General features: G+C 39.9%; 1 protein-coding gene across 15 annotated transcripts in view; it reads left to right on the forward strand.

Moving 5' to 3' along the window:
- The window catches only part of LOC144501380 (uncharacterized), a 338,685-nt gene that overhangs the window by 176,403 nt on the left and 149,651 nt on the right, over positions 1-12,631 (forward strand). For 4 of the 15 annotated variants that reach the window (XM_078225051.1, XM_078225053.1, XM_078225063.1 and 1 more), the window contains one exon: positions 11,667-11,702. The exons of 10 other annotated variants lie outside the window; for them this stretch is intronic. In XM_078225051.1, coding sequence (XP_078081177.1) covers positions 11,667-11,702 — 36 coding nt within the window. Of the gene's footprint in view, positions 1-2,013; positions 2,035-11,666; positions 11,703-12,631 lie in introns of all 15 variants that reach the window. One more of the 15 variants, XM_078225050.1, reaches the window with a different exon arrangement.

Consider the following 12,631-nt stretch of genomic DNA (forward strand, 5'->3'; position numbering starts at 1 on the left):
TCGGACTGTAGGAGGAAACTGGTGCAGCCGGAGGAAACCCGCGCAAACACGGGGAGAACGTGCAGCCTCTGCACAGACAGTGACCCAAGCCAGGAATTGAACCTGGGTCCCTGGCACTGTGAGGCAGCAGTGCTAACCACTGTGCCACCTTGTCGCTCCATATGTGACTCCAGACTGACATCAATGAGGTTGACTCTAAAAAATGCCTTCTCATAGAATCCCTGCAGTGCAGAAGAAGGCCATTTGGCCCATCAAGCCTGCAGTGACAACAATCCCACCTAGGCCCTATTCTCTTAACCCCACGTATTTACCCTGCTAATCCCCCTGACACTAAGGGGCAATTTAGCATGGAAAATCCATCTAACCTGCACATCTTTGGACTGTGGAAGGAAACCAGAGTAAACCCACACAGGTACAGGGAGAACATTGCAAACTCCACACAGACGGTCATCCAAAGCCTGGCAAGCCACTCAGTTCAAGGGCAATTAGGGATGGGCAATAAATGCTAGCATAGCCAGCGATGCCCACATCCTGTTAATTAAAAATCCACAATGCACATGGATACTAAATTACCTGTTCCTCCCAGAAACTAAAGAGCAGCACAAATGGAAAATATAAATAAAAACAGAAAATAGTTAAAATATTCAGCAGGTCCGGCAGCATCTGTGGAGAGAGAAATGGAGTTAGCATTTTAGTTTGGTGATCTTTTGGAACATAAAAAAGTTGTATTAATGCCACAGCACAGGGGCGGCACGGTAGCACAGTGATAAGCACTGCTGCTTCACAGTGCCAGGGACCTGGGTTCAATTCCCGGCTTGGGTCACTGTCTGTGTGGAGTCTGCACGTTCTCCCCGTGTCTGCATGGGTTTCCTCTGGGTGCTCCGGTTTTCTCCCACATTCTGAAAGATGTGTTAGTTATGTGCATTGAGCCGAACAAGCGTCGGACTGTGGCGACTAGGTGAATTTCACAGTAACTTCATTGCAGTGTTAATGTCAGCCTTACTTGTGACTAATAAATAAACTTTAAAACTTTATTTTCTCCCAGAAGCTTAGCTTGAGGGAGCTTTATCTTGGATTTTTCTGTGGTGGACCATATATCACAGTGACTGATGCTCCCATTGAGCAAAAAGTGTTTTTCAATGGTTTGGACCATTAAAAAGAGACATAGACCAGAATTTTACTGCCACGCCCACCAGAATGGAATTCTCAATTGGCCTTGGGCTGGATTTTACGCGCCTCACCCGAGCAAGGTTGTAAAATACCAGCCATAGTGTCTAAGCGTTTTGTATTGCACTCATCAGGACAGATAGCAACATTACGCACAGTAAAAGTAACAACAGTTTATACTGCTTGAGAAGAGAGTGCTGATTGATTGGCAAATGGATTCTAAAATGGATAGTAAAGGTGTGGCCTTGGTGAATGCAGCAGGGACCAGTTAACTGCCAAGCTGCTGTTAAAATACAAACTAGGCTGACTGACAAGATATTGCCATGGGGCATGAACCAACGAATGACTGTCCCTGAAGCTTTTGTTTCACTGAAAAAGGTACAATCTGTGGACATGCCGCTTCTGTCAGCAAAGGTCAAGACCCTGTATCTGAATATAAGTAGCTTCTAGTATGCATAAATGGGCCCCGCTATGAGTCCAATTGATAATCTTAAAGTGGCTTTCAATGTAATTATTAGCACCATCAAGATTGCTTCGCAGGTGTTATCCAATCACAGAATATTGGACACTACACTTTCAAGCATGGGGTGGTTGATTACAGTCAGTATTTTTGCCTCTTGCGAGCAGCCAAAGGTACTTGTTGTTTGATCCGCTCTATGCCCACTCGCTGCTTTCTATCTATTAATCAACTCTCTATCCATGCTAAAGTGCTGTGACATTTGCCAACTTCCATCTGATGGGAATGTTCCCAAATCTCAGGAATTTTGGAAAATCATAGCCAGCACATACACTATCTCTGATATATATATATATACTGATATCTCCTTTCTTGTGCTATTAATGCAGGTGCTCCAGGAAGTGTAGCAGGTACAATCATTTGTTTTTGATTTACTTGACCTACAAATTATGGTATTAATTAATAATCACTATTTCAACAGCAACATTTTTTTAATTTGTGAAATTGACAATTGTAACTCACCTAGAACATCTATGTGGCCTGGAAATATACCAGGTTAATTGGTCTCTGAACAGAAAACAGATTTATTCAGAATGTACAGCACATTGGACCCATAAAGTCAAAGCTTGTGTGCTTTGACTTTATGGTCCTGAGTTCCTGGGCTCTGAAGAAGTCAAATAGCCTGATATCACTTATGTGGGGAAAAGGATGAAATTTGGTGTGAAACATGATTATGTCAGTAATTGGACCACTGACAGCAAATTCAGGGTCAATAAATTTGAAGGAGAGCATCTGAATTTTTTTTTAGATATACCCCAGACATAATCTTATGAAATATTATCCTAACATTTTCTTTTATATCTGTTGTCTTCCTAAGCATTTCCAACATTTTTTGCTTAATTTCAAATTTCCAATAATTGCAGCTTTACCTTCTATAATTCAAAATAAATTTTACTATGAAAACATAGGCCTGGAGTTTCATTCTTGGGGCAGGTATGCCAAGTCGGGATACTTCCCACTTCCACAAACCTGGCCAAGAAGAAGATGCCTGGAAGTTGACAGTTTTGTTCAATGAGGGCAGGTTCGAATAGAAGCCTGCTGCCCTGGTATATATGCGGAGGATACCAGTTGCAGAGGCAGGCTGGCCCGAAGGCCTGGTGTAGTTTACAGGCACTGTGTGAAGGTTTAAAAAAAAACCTCCCTCCAGCCACCCCCACCCCCGCCACACACACACACACACACACACACACAGTCCTCATGTCCCAAACATGGCAACCCATGCCCCCTTATGCATCCATGTCCTCCATTCCAATTTATGCCCTGTACCTACCCCATATCAAACCCCATACTCCCCATGCCAATCTATGCAACTGTACCCACCACAATGGCCCCTCATGCACCCTATGCCCCCTCATCCTCATGGTCCTTTATAGCCTCTATGCCAATTTAGTGCCAACTCATGCCCCCACCCACCACTATTTGCCCTATCCCTCCATCCCAACTCATCTAGTATCCATGGGAAAACCTCAAGGAGCCATGCTGACACAAAATAGTTATGTCCCTGTGGATTAAGTCACGATTAAAAAGACACATACAAAAAATGATGCATTGAAATCCAATCAATTAATCTCTTATGAAAACAAACATTTCATTGAAGTAATTAATCCCTTCCCTTCTGAGCACAAACATTTCACCTAAGAACTTAATCTCTGATGAAAACAAACATCTCTATTGTATAATTCCTTAGAACTGTTAATTAAACTGCTCATTATAGGCACCCTGCTGTGATGATGTTAGGCTGTAAAATCAGTTATGCAGCATAAATCCCATAATGATAACCTTGGGCTTATATCAACAGTGATATGCCTAGCACCGATCTCACTGATCTTAACTCTCAAAATGGTTACCCTCTCTAACTAAATAAATTAACAAGGTTCAGACCTGCTCCTGGGACTTCTAATCTGCACATTGCAAATTTTAGGCACCTACCTCACCAAATTCACATGAGTGGATGCAGCTTCTGATTTATATGGGTAGTTACCTCTGGGAACCATGGATATGCAAATTAAAACCTGCCTCCATCTGTGTGAAATTTCAATCCAGGATATTCTTCAAGTGTGTGGAGAAAGTCTGAAAAATATAATTAATCCAGAAGAATTGTTTCTCTTAGACCATTAAAAAAGAATTGAACTGTCTGCTTTGTAACACATGGATATATTAATGAACCATTTGAGGGGAAAATGTTGGAAGATCATACGGCACCAAAATGCAGTGAGGAGATAAGGCTTGATGGGATATGGGATATGCAATGGATTTAAATTACAAGTATAACTGCAAAAATGGTAAAGATATAATGGAAGCATGAGATATGAATCTAAAAAAGCTTAGTTTTAAATTATTGACTAATGGTGACCACAGTACTAATGGAATACTTCACTGTAACTAGCATTCAGCAACTGAATATTAATGAAACATTTTTAATTTTCCTTTGTCTCTTTCTACTTTATGAATGGAATTTTCCCACTATTCTATTCACTGTCTTCATTCTTTCAATCTTTATTTAGCTGGGTAATCATTAGCGGGAGGAGGAGTTGTTAAGAACCCTACTGATGTTGAATACAAGGGTATCTTAAAACCCAGAAGGATAACTTGGAACACTGATTCTCAATTGTTTATTTTGCAATTTGGTATATGTGAGGAAATGTATGAAAACCAATGAGGAATGTTCAGCCTTGTAATCATTTAAAAAAATGTTTATTAAACTGTAAAACATGGAACTAGAAAAGCAAAAATAAGAAACACAACTAACTACAATGTTGGCTACACGCAAACAGTATACTTAAATTAACTTCATTCCACATCTATCCATGTTCCTAAACTCTGAGAATGTCCCTTTACCTAAAACAACATCCCATAACTTTATGACCCAACTCCAGAAAATATTTTTGGATACCTTCTTCTGGCTCAGCATAGAATCTGTGAGATGTTTAAAACAGCAGCTTCTTAGACAAGAAGCCTGTTTTTGGGTGAGCTTCCATTTCCAGCTAGGTCTGGCTATGATCTCAATTTGTACTTCTTTCTCTACAGTATAGCAATAACCTTGCCACTGATGTATTGTTTCTCTCTTTTTTAAAAAATCCTATCCAAACAACTAATCTTAGATGTCATGCTTTTAGCATGGAAATGCAACATGCACGTTTATGTCTCTACTTTGAACTCTCACCTTTTGTAGTTTTAACACCTATGATTCTATACTCTATTGTTCTCCACTTCACTTGAGTAAATATCTGTTTACCCTGCTACTAAGTTTAATTGCTTATCTAAGCAGCTGAACCCTCATCAATTCCCTTTTATCCAAGTCTTTAATCTTTATTTTATCAAAACTTTTTGACAAGATATATCCATGATTTGATTTGATTTATTATTGTCACAAGTACTGGGATACAATGAAAAGTATTGTTTCTTGTGTGCTACACAGGAAAAATATACCATTCATAAAGTACATAGGGGAGAAGGAAGGGATAGCATGCAGAATATAGTGATGAATTGCAGGTCTGAAAAAGATAAAGATCAGCTTAATATAGGATTGGATCATTCAAAAGTCTGATGACAGCAGGGGAAAAGCTGTTTTTGAGTCTGTTAGGACATATTTTCAGATTTTTGTATCTTTTTCCCGATGGAAGAAGGTGGAAGAGAATACATCTGAGGTGCGAAGGGTCCTTGATTATGCTGGCTGCTTTCCCAAAGCAGCGGGAAGTACAGACGGAGTCAGTGGATGGGAGGCTGGTTTGCCTGATAGACTGTACTACGTTCACAACCCTTTGTAGTTTTAGTAGTCTTGATCAGAGCAGGAGCCATACCGAGCTGTGATACATGTGGATAAGATGGTGCATCTGTAAAAATTGTTAAGAGTTGTAGTGGATTAGCCTTCTAAGAAAGTAGAGGCGTTGGTAGGCTTTCTTAACTGAAGCGATAGCATGGAGGGTCCAGGACAGATAGTTGGTGATCTGAATGCCTGAACATTTGAAGCTCTCAACCATCTCCACACATCACCATTGACGTAGACAGGCATTTGTCCTCCACTACATTTCCTGAAGTCAATGACAAGCTCCTTTGTTATACTGACATTGAGAGAGACTTGATTGTCGTCGCACCGTTTCTCCAGATTTTCTATCTCTTTCCTATGCTTCGTCTCATGTTTGAAATCCAATCCACTATAGTGGTGTCATCAGCAAATTTGAAAATTGAGCTGGAGCTGAATTTGGCCATGTGCTGGGTGTGGGCGGTGGGAGGTATGGGTGTGGGGTTGAAACATTGCCATTGTAGGTCTTCTTGAGCACAGTATGATTAATATGTAAGCATGTAGTTCCCAAACCATTGCATGTAAATTCTCTGCAGACTGCTGCGCTGTCTACCTTTGTTTTCAGCTGTTAAATCTGGTTCATGCATTTATGTTTGCCCTTGGTTCCCATCATAACCGAACCTCTCAGGCTTATTACTCGGCAGAGTTCAGCAGATCACATGACTTTCTTTATTACTCCATTTTATGTTAAATCAAAGAGACGGTTTAAAACATCACCATCTCAAAGCGTCCCTTTGTAACACCTCATGCTTAAAAAAACACCCATGAAAATCGAGTGGTTCAAAAACTTTGTTAGAAGGTTAGAAGCATTATGACCAATAATTAATACTACAGTAATTTTTTTCTACAACACTATCAAATATAATATTGTAAACACTTTAACAGTTAACTTGCTACATACTATATAAGCAATATTCTCCCCCTTGTTGTTACATTTCACTAGGTTACGAGACTTAACCTGTCATGCCAAATTCCGTATGGCAATTAGAATTTAAAGTTCAGTTTATGAAACCAAAAGAGAAAATGCTGGAAAATCTCAGCAGGTCTAGCAGCATCTGTAAAGAGAGAAAAGAGCTGACGTTTCAAGTCCAGATGACTCTTTGTCAAAGCTAAAAGGCATAGAAAGTGGGAGATATTTATACTGCAGGGTGAGGGAATGAAAGATGAGTCATAGCCATGGAAACCAGGGGAAAAGACTGCGAATAGCTGTCCACAGAGGGAATAAAGGCTGTGAATGGCCAAACAGCAGAGAAGCTGTAAGCTATGACAGATGAAGATGTTGGGGGAGAGGGGGGGGAAAAGATGGGACAGAGGTAGAATGTAGAGAAGGGGAAGCAGAGGGAGAAAAGGTAAGGGAAGGGGGATGGAGGGGTGGAAGAAAAATGACGAGCTCGTCATTTTATGAGTTCTTGGGATTCCAACACTCTTCTGAATGACAGTTCACTTTACTAACACGTGGCTTCACTTCTGATATTCATCATACCGCATCTCTTTCCTCATTTTGAGTAGGTTTTACAGTTTTCCATGTCCTGTGTTAGAAAATTGTACATTTAGTTCAGTCTGGTTAAGTTAGTCAAGAACAACATTGTTGATTTCTGATAATCCCTCAGGCTTTCTGGCCTTGGCAAGTAAGTATCATTAACCTGGAAGAAATTCTCTGTCATAATGCTTTTAGCCCACTGGTTTCAATAATTTCTTTTGTTCTTCTTTAAAATCAGACACTACACTGTCATCAGAGTGTTGACCTTCTAGCACAGTCTTTGAACCACCTGGTTCAGGTTTTAATTCTAGATCTCCATTCTTTTTCATGGGTGTATATATTTTTTTAATATCCAAATTTATAAAGAAAATCTCAACCAGCCATTTGGCTAATTGTCTTCCTCCTATTTAAATACAGGATTACTTTTATCTTTTAGTTATTTCCTTTGATTTAAATCTCAATATTCTTCTCCAGGAGACACAGGTTTAACACGGCCTCCTTAGCTGCTTTAATAATCTCATTGACGTCACATCGATGATCAATCAAAAAAGCCTGATGCCCATTTTGATCAGTTAATGAATTTGTTTAAATTAATTTTTGTTTTGACATCACTGGAGCGAATGGCACTTTACCTCCATTAAAGTCATTTCCTGGTATAAAATTGAATCTATTAACAGGCAACTTTTACACAATTCCCACAACAATAATACTGGAAATTAAGTAATATTTTAAATTAACTTTATACAACAGAGCAGCTAAACAACCTCAATTAATTCCCTTAATCAATACATTCTTAAATAGTGTACCGTCTAGAGGGAGTTTCCCTTCACATACCACCATCTGCAAATGAGTTGATCCTGTAACTCTAAGGAGATTAATTTGTTTCCCTGTTTTACCAGACAAAAATATGGAGACTTCATCCTTGAATGTCAAGTTTCTGTAACTAGTTATGCTCGGGTCATTTCCAATAGTAAATACATTTAAAGTTACTACTGTGGCACAAGCACCACCTACTGGTACTACATTTTCTGCAAAGACCCTGTACACGCCCACAAAGATCACAATTTTACTTTTAATTTCCAACATTCTGCTTTGACAAATCCTTTTTGACAAAATTAGCATGTTGATCCCTTTGAATCATACTTATTTTCCACACTGTCTTGTTAACTATGCTGGGGAGTAGCTATCTTTTCATTTCTGCTATCTTCTCTCTGCAGCCATTGTTCTCTTCATTATTGGACCTCCTTTCTCTCTAGTTTCTTTGTCCATTTGCAAGTAGTGGTCTGCTGCTACTCGTGTGTTTGTGAGACAATTCATAGTCATTGGCCATTATTGCAGCTGCTCTTACTTGAGAACATTTATGGTCTTCTCAGTGGATCTTATTCCTAAGGGCAAACTATTTCAAAATTCTGCCATTAGCATTACTTCTCTGATTTTCAAAATTTTGATCAACATTCATAGCCCTACACCCGCTATCAAATGTCATTTCCTTCTCTCTATCAAATTTGACAGTGTGATTCTGTTTCTGTGTTAGTTTTCTGTAAACCTCTAGCACATAATTTCAGAACAGTAATCTTTTCCGTACTATATCCGAAAGGGATCTGTATACCTCTAACACTTTCCCCACTAAAACACTTGGCAACAAAACTGCACATCTTTCCTGTGGCCATTTTAACTTTGTCAAAATTTTCTCAAATGACACAAGATACATTTCAATTCCTTCCTCAATGAATTTTTGTAGTAGGTGAATGTGCCAAGGGTTAAATCTGAATCATTGTTAAATTTTCCTGCTAGTCCCGGTTTGTGACACAAAACTTGGTGGGAATCTGAGCGGTGAGTAGGATGCTAAGAAGCTTCAAAGTGATTTATTCAAGTTGAGTGAGTGGACAAATACATGGCATAACATGGATGAATGTGAAGTTATCAGAAGGACAAACAGAATAGCAGGGTATTATTTAAATGGTGATGGATTGGGACATTTTGATGTACAAGGGACCTGGGTGACTTGTACACCAGTCACTGAAAGCAAGCATGCAGGTACAGCAAGCAGTTAGGAAGACAAATGGTAAGTTGGCCTTCATTGTAAGAGGACTTGAGTACAGGAGCAATGATGTCTTACTACAGCTGTACAGGGCCTTGGTGCAACAACACCTGGAGTATTGAGTGCAGTTTTGGTCTTCTTACCTAAGAGATGATATACTTGCCATGGAAGGATTGCAGCAAAAGTTCTCCAGACTGATTCCTGGGATGGCATGATTGTTGCATGAGGAGAGATTGGGTCAAATAGGCCTATGTTTACTGGAATTCAGGAAAATAAGATGGGATCTCATTGAGGTCTAGCTTCTTTATTGAATAGCAGACTTACATTAGCTATCTTACAATCTGTAGGAACCATTCCAAAGTCCAAAGAACTTTATAAAATGATCAGTAATGGATATACTATTTCTAGGGCCACTTCCTTAAGTACTCAGGGATGAAGATTATCAGGCCTTGGAGGTTTATCCACCTTCAATCTCATTAATTTCCCCAAAGCCCTTTCTCTGTGAATACCAATTTCCTTCAGCTCCTCTCTAAAACTTGTTTCCCAGAACTTCTAGTACATTATTCATGTCTTCCTTTGTTGAGACAGAAGCAAAATATGAATTTAGTTCCTCAGCCAATTTTTGTCCCCCATTATGAATTCCCCCGCTTCTAACTACAAGGGCATACATTCATTTTTGTCAATCTTTACGTACCTATAGAAACTTTTACAGTCAGTTTTTGTATTCTCCACTATCTTACTTTCATACTCTATTTTCTCTTTCTTAATCAATCCCTTGGTCCGATTAAGGGAATTTTAAACTGCTCCCAATCCTCAGGTCAATTGCTTTTTCTTGCCAATCCGTATGTTTCTTCTTTGAATCTAATACTATCTCCCTCTCTGGGGGACAGAGACCATCTCTGCCACATTCTGCATGAGCTGGCACACCATGAAACTGGAGGACATCCAATGCCTGTGGCTCTTAAAAAACAGCCGAACTTTTATGCTAGCGGTTCATTCCAAGGCAGCACAGTATGCCACTCACAAATGCATTAGGGAGGTTACCCTTTATCCCAGGGCTGAAATGTTTATCAACTTTGACCAGAACCAGGCACGCCAGGGCCATGGGCTTTGCCCACCTAGCAAGGATGTCCCAGATGCAAGGTCACTCCTCTGACTCTTAAATTGCCATAGTGGCATGCAGCACCATTCAGGAACCACAAGGGATTCCACTCCCTCAATATCCAACCTTGCACTTTCCCCTCTGGCACTCTGGCACTGACATCCTAATCTGGCACCTTGCATTCCGAGGGGAGACAGGGAGGTGAGTGCTGTGCCTATGTGCCCCTCTGCTGCTGTCAGGCTGCAAAGGGAGGGCCTCCAAAGGGACTTGGGGGTTGAGTGAGCTTGGGTTGGGGGAAAGTGTTCACCTCAGGACTCTCCAGGATGGTGTTCTCATGGCTGCACTTGTCCTTGTTTCCCTGAAAGTGGTGTCCACTCAAATGGTGGTGATTTCAGACACCATTCTGGTAAAGTTATTCATTATTGTCTCTGTCCTTTAAAATCTTTGAAGTGCTCTGATCACTTTGATATCCATGCCTAAGGGCAATTGGAAGCCTTCAAAATCACTGCAGCATTCCATTCCACTTTAGAGATTGGTCCTGGTTAATGTCATAAGCTCCAGGTGTTAAATGACCTTTTAAAAGTGCTCTTATAAAAAGGACCTGCCAGCTTTACTAGGGAGACCTCCCTGCTTTCTCTCATAAAGCGCAGCTGCTCTGAAACCTCTCTGAAGCATAAATTGCGTTTCACTTGGTAGTCCCCCTTCTAACATTGAAAGAGTAACATCTGGTGTCTGGTTTCTAAACTGCTTTGATTGACAGGTTGGATCACTTACCCACTAGCTTTGGGTTTTTCGTTCCTTTCATGGTTGAATGCATCTCAAGTGTCTTATAAACATGGTGGTTTGAAAAGGGGAAGTGAAACCTCATAGCTAGTGAATAATTGAACCAACCTGTTAATCAAAGGCAGAATGTTTATAAACATTGGTTAGGAACAAAGGCAGCACTTAAGATACATTCAAACAATTGGGACTGTATCGATGCTCAGTAGAAATCATTTTCCAGATTCAATGGGCATCGGGATTGCTGGTTGGGGCAACAGACCTGGAGAACCCTGGCCATTGAATTCATGAGAGTATTGTTAGGTGTTTGAAGAATGTGGCTACGATGGTAGAATAGCTGACAACTGTGTACATGTGTGTGAGATATGAATTATAAGTAAGTGAGTCGTGTTTGTCATTGTGTGGGCATAAGGCGAAGAACATGGCCGGGGTTTGGGCATTGTTCAGAGTGCTGAGAATGTTGTCATTAATGAAGCTCAGTGTTGAGTCAGTATATTAGCAGTCTTATTACCTTGACAATTCAAGTTAAATCATTAATTTTTGTTTTCTGCATTGTAACTATGTTTTTGGGGCAATGCTACTGGCATTGACACGCTCAGCTATATTCACCCAAGTATGTTGTTTTCTTTTTTAAAATGAGGGAGCACTTTGGACAATATGTAATCATTGTAAGTCACTCCAGCCCCTTTTAGTCAGTACAATTACCATCAAAATAATAGGTGTTGTTTAAACAAGTCAACTCAGTATATTAATATATTAATTGTGTTGTTAATGCAGGTTCTCCAGGTGGTGTTCAACCTGGAGTTCAAGCAGGTAAGGATATTGATCTGCCAAGTTGCTAATTGAGCTTTATCAGACCATTCCTTCCAAATTAGATTTATTGCTCCTCTTATTCTCCGTCAATATTGCAATCAGAGACTGGCAATACTTTTTTTTAAAAAGCACAGGCCCAAACCATTGGTGTTATGTTACTAATTTTTCTCCACTTCATTGAAAACTTTGTATAAATTCAGTGAGGTGAGTTCCACACCAACCAACAGGATTCCAGTGCAAATTTTTCAGAGTGCAGTTACTTGCAGCAGCAGATAGTACATGAAAAGATTCCAGAAGTGTAATTGATACACTCCTGGTGGTTCTTCCCGCCCACTATAACAGTGCTGAATAGCAATAGAATATGGCCTAACCTGCGCTCAGTTTTGTTATAGTAGTAATGATAGAAAATGCAGCATATGGCACCATTCTACAATTAATATATTGTTTGAATATACTGACCCATATCTGGGAGTTTAAAACTCCTTCATGTTGGTTTCCTCCCAACCGGACGGTCATCTAATTCAGCTTGGACCCTGAGGCCACTTATTCAGAATATATCCTGTGCTTCCTCCAGCAACATATTAATAATGTCAATGGGATGTCTTGTGACACAGTAGTAGCCATGGAAGGTATGTTTATAATGTGATCAAACAGATTGATTATCAATCTGTAAATCCTTCCAATATTCCTGATGGCAGGAGAGTTTCCTGATCAGCCATAATGCAGAAGGCAACAGCAAACCACTACAATACTTCACCAGAAATAGGCATGGGCCAATCCAATGGATGTCCATGGTCACCAAAGTGCGATACCTGAAGGAGGAGGAAGAGGAATATTAAAGAGGCTGAATGACATATGCCACAGTTGAAGATCAGTTAGGTAATTTGAGGAAAGAGCAATTTGTATAGAGATTTGATAAACATAGAAAC

Source organism: Mustelus asterias, chromosome 12, assembly GCF_964213995.1.
Source record: "Mustelus asterias chromosome 12, sMusAst1.hap1.1, whole genome shotgun sequence".
NCBI lineage: Eukaryota > Metazoa > Chordata > Chondrichthyes > Carcharhiniformes > Triakidae > Mustelus > Mustelus asterias.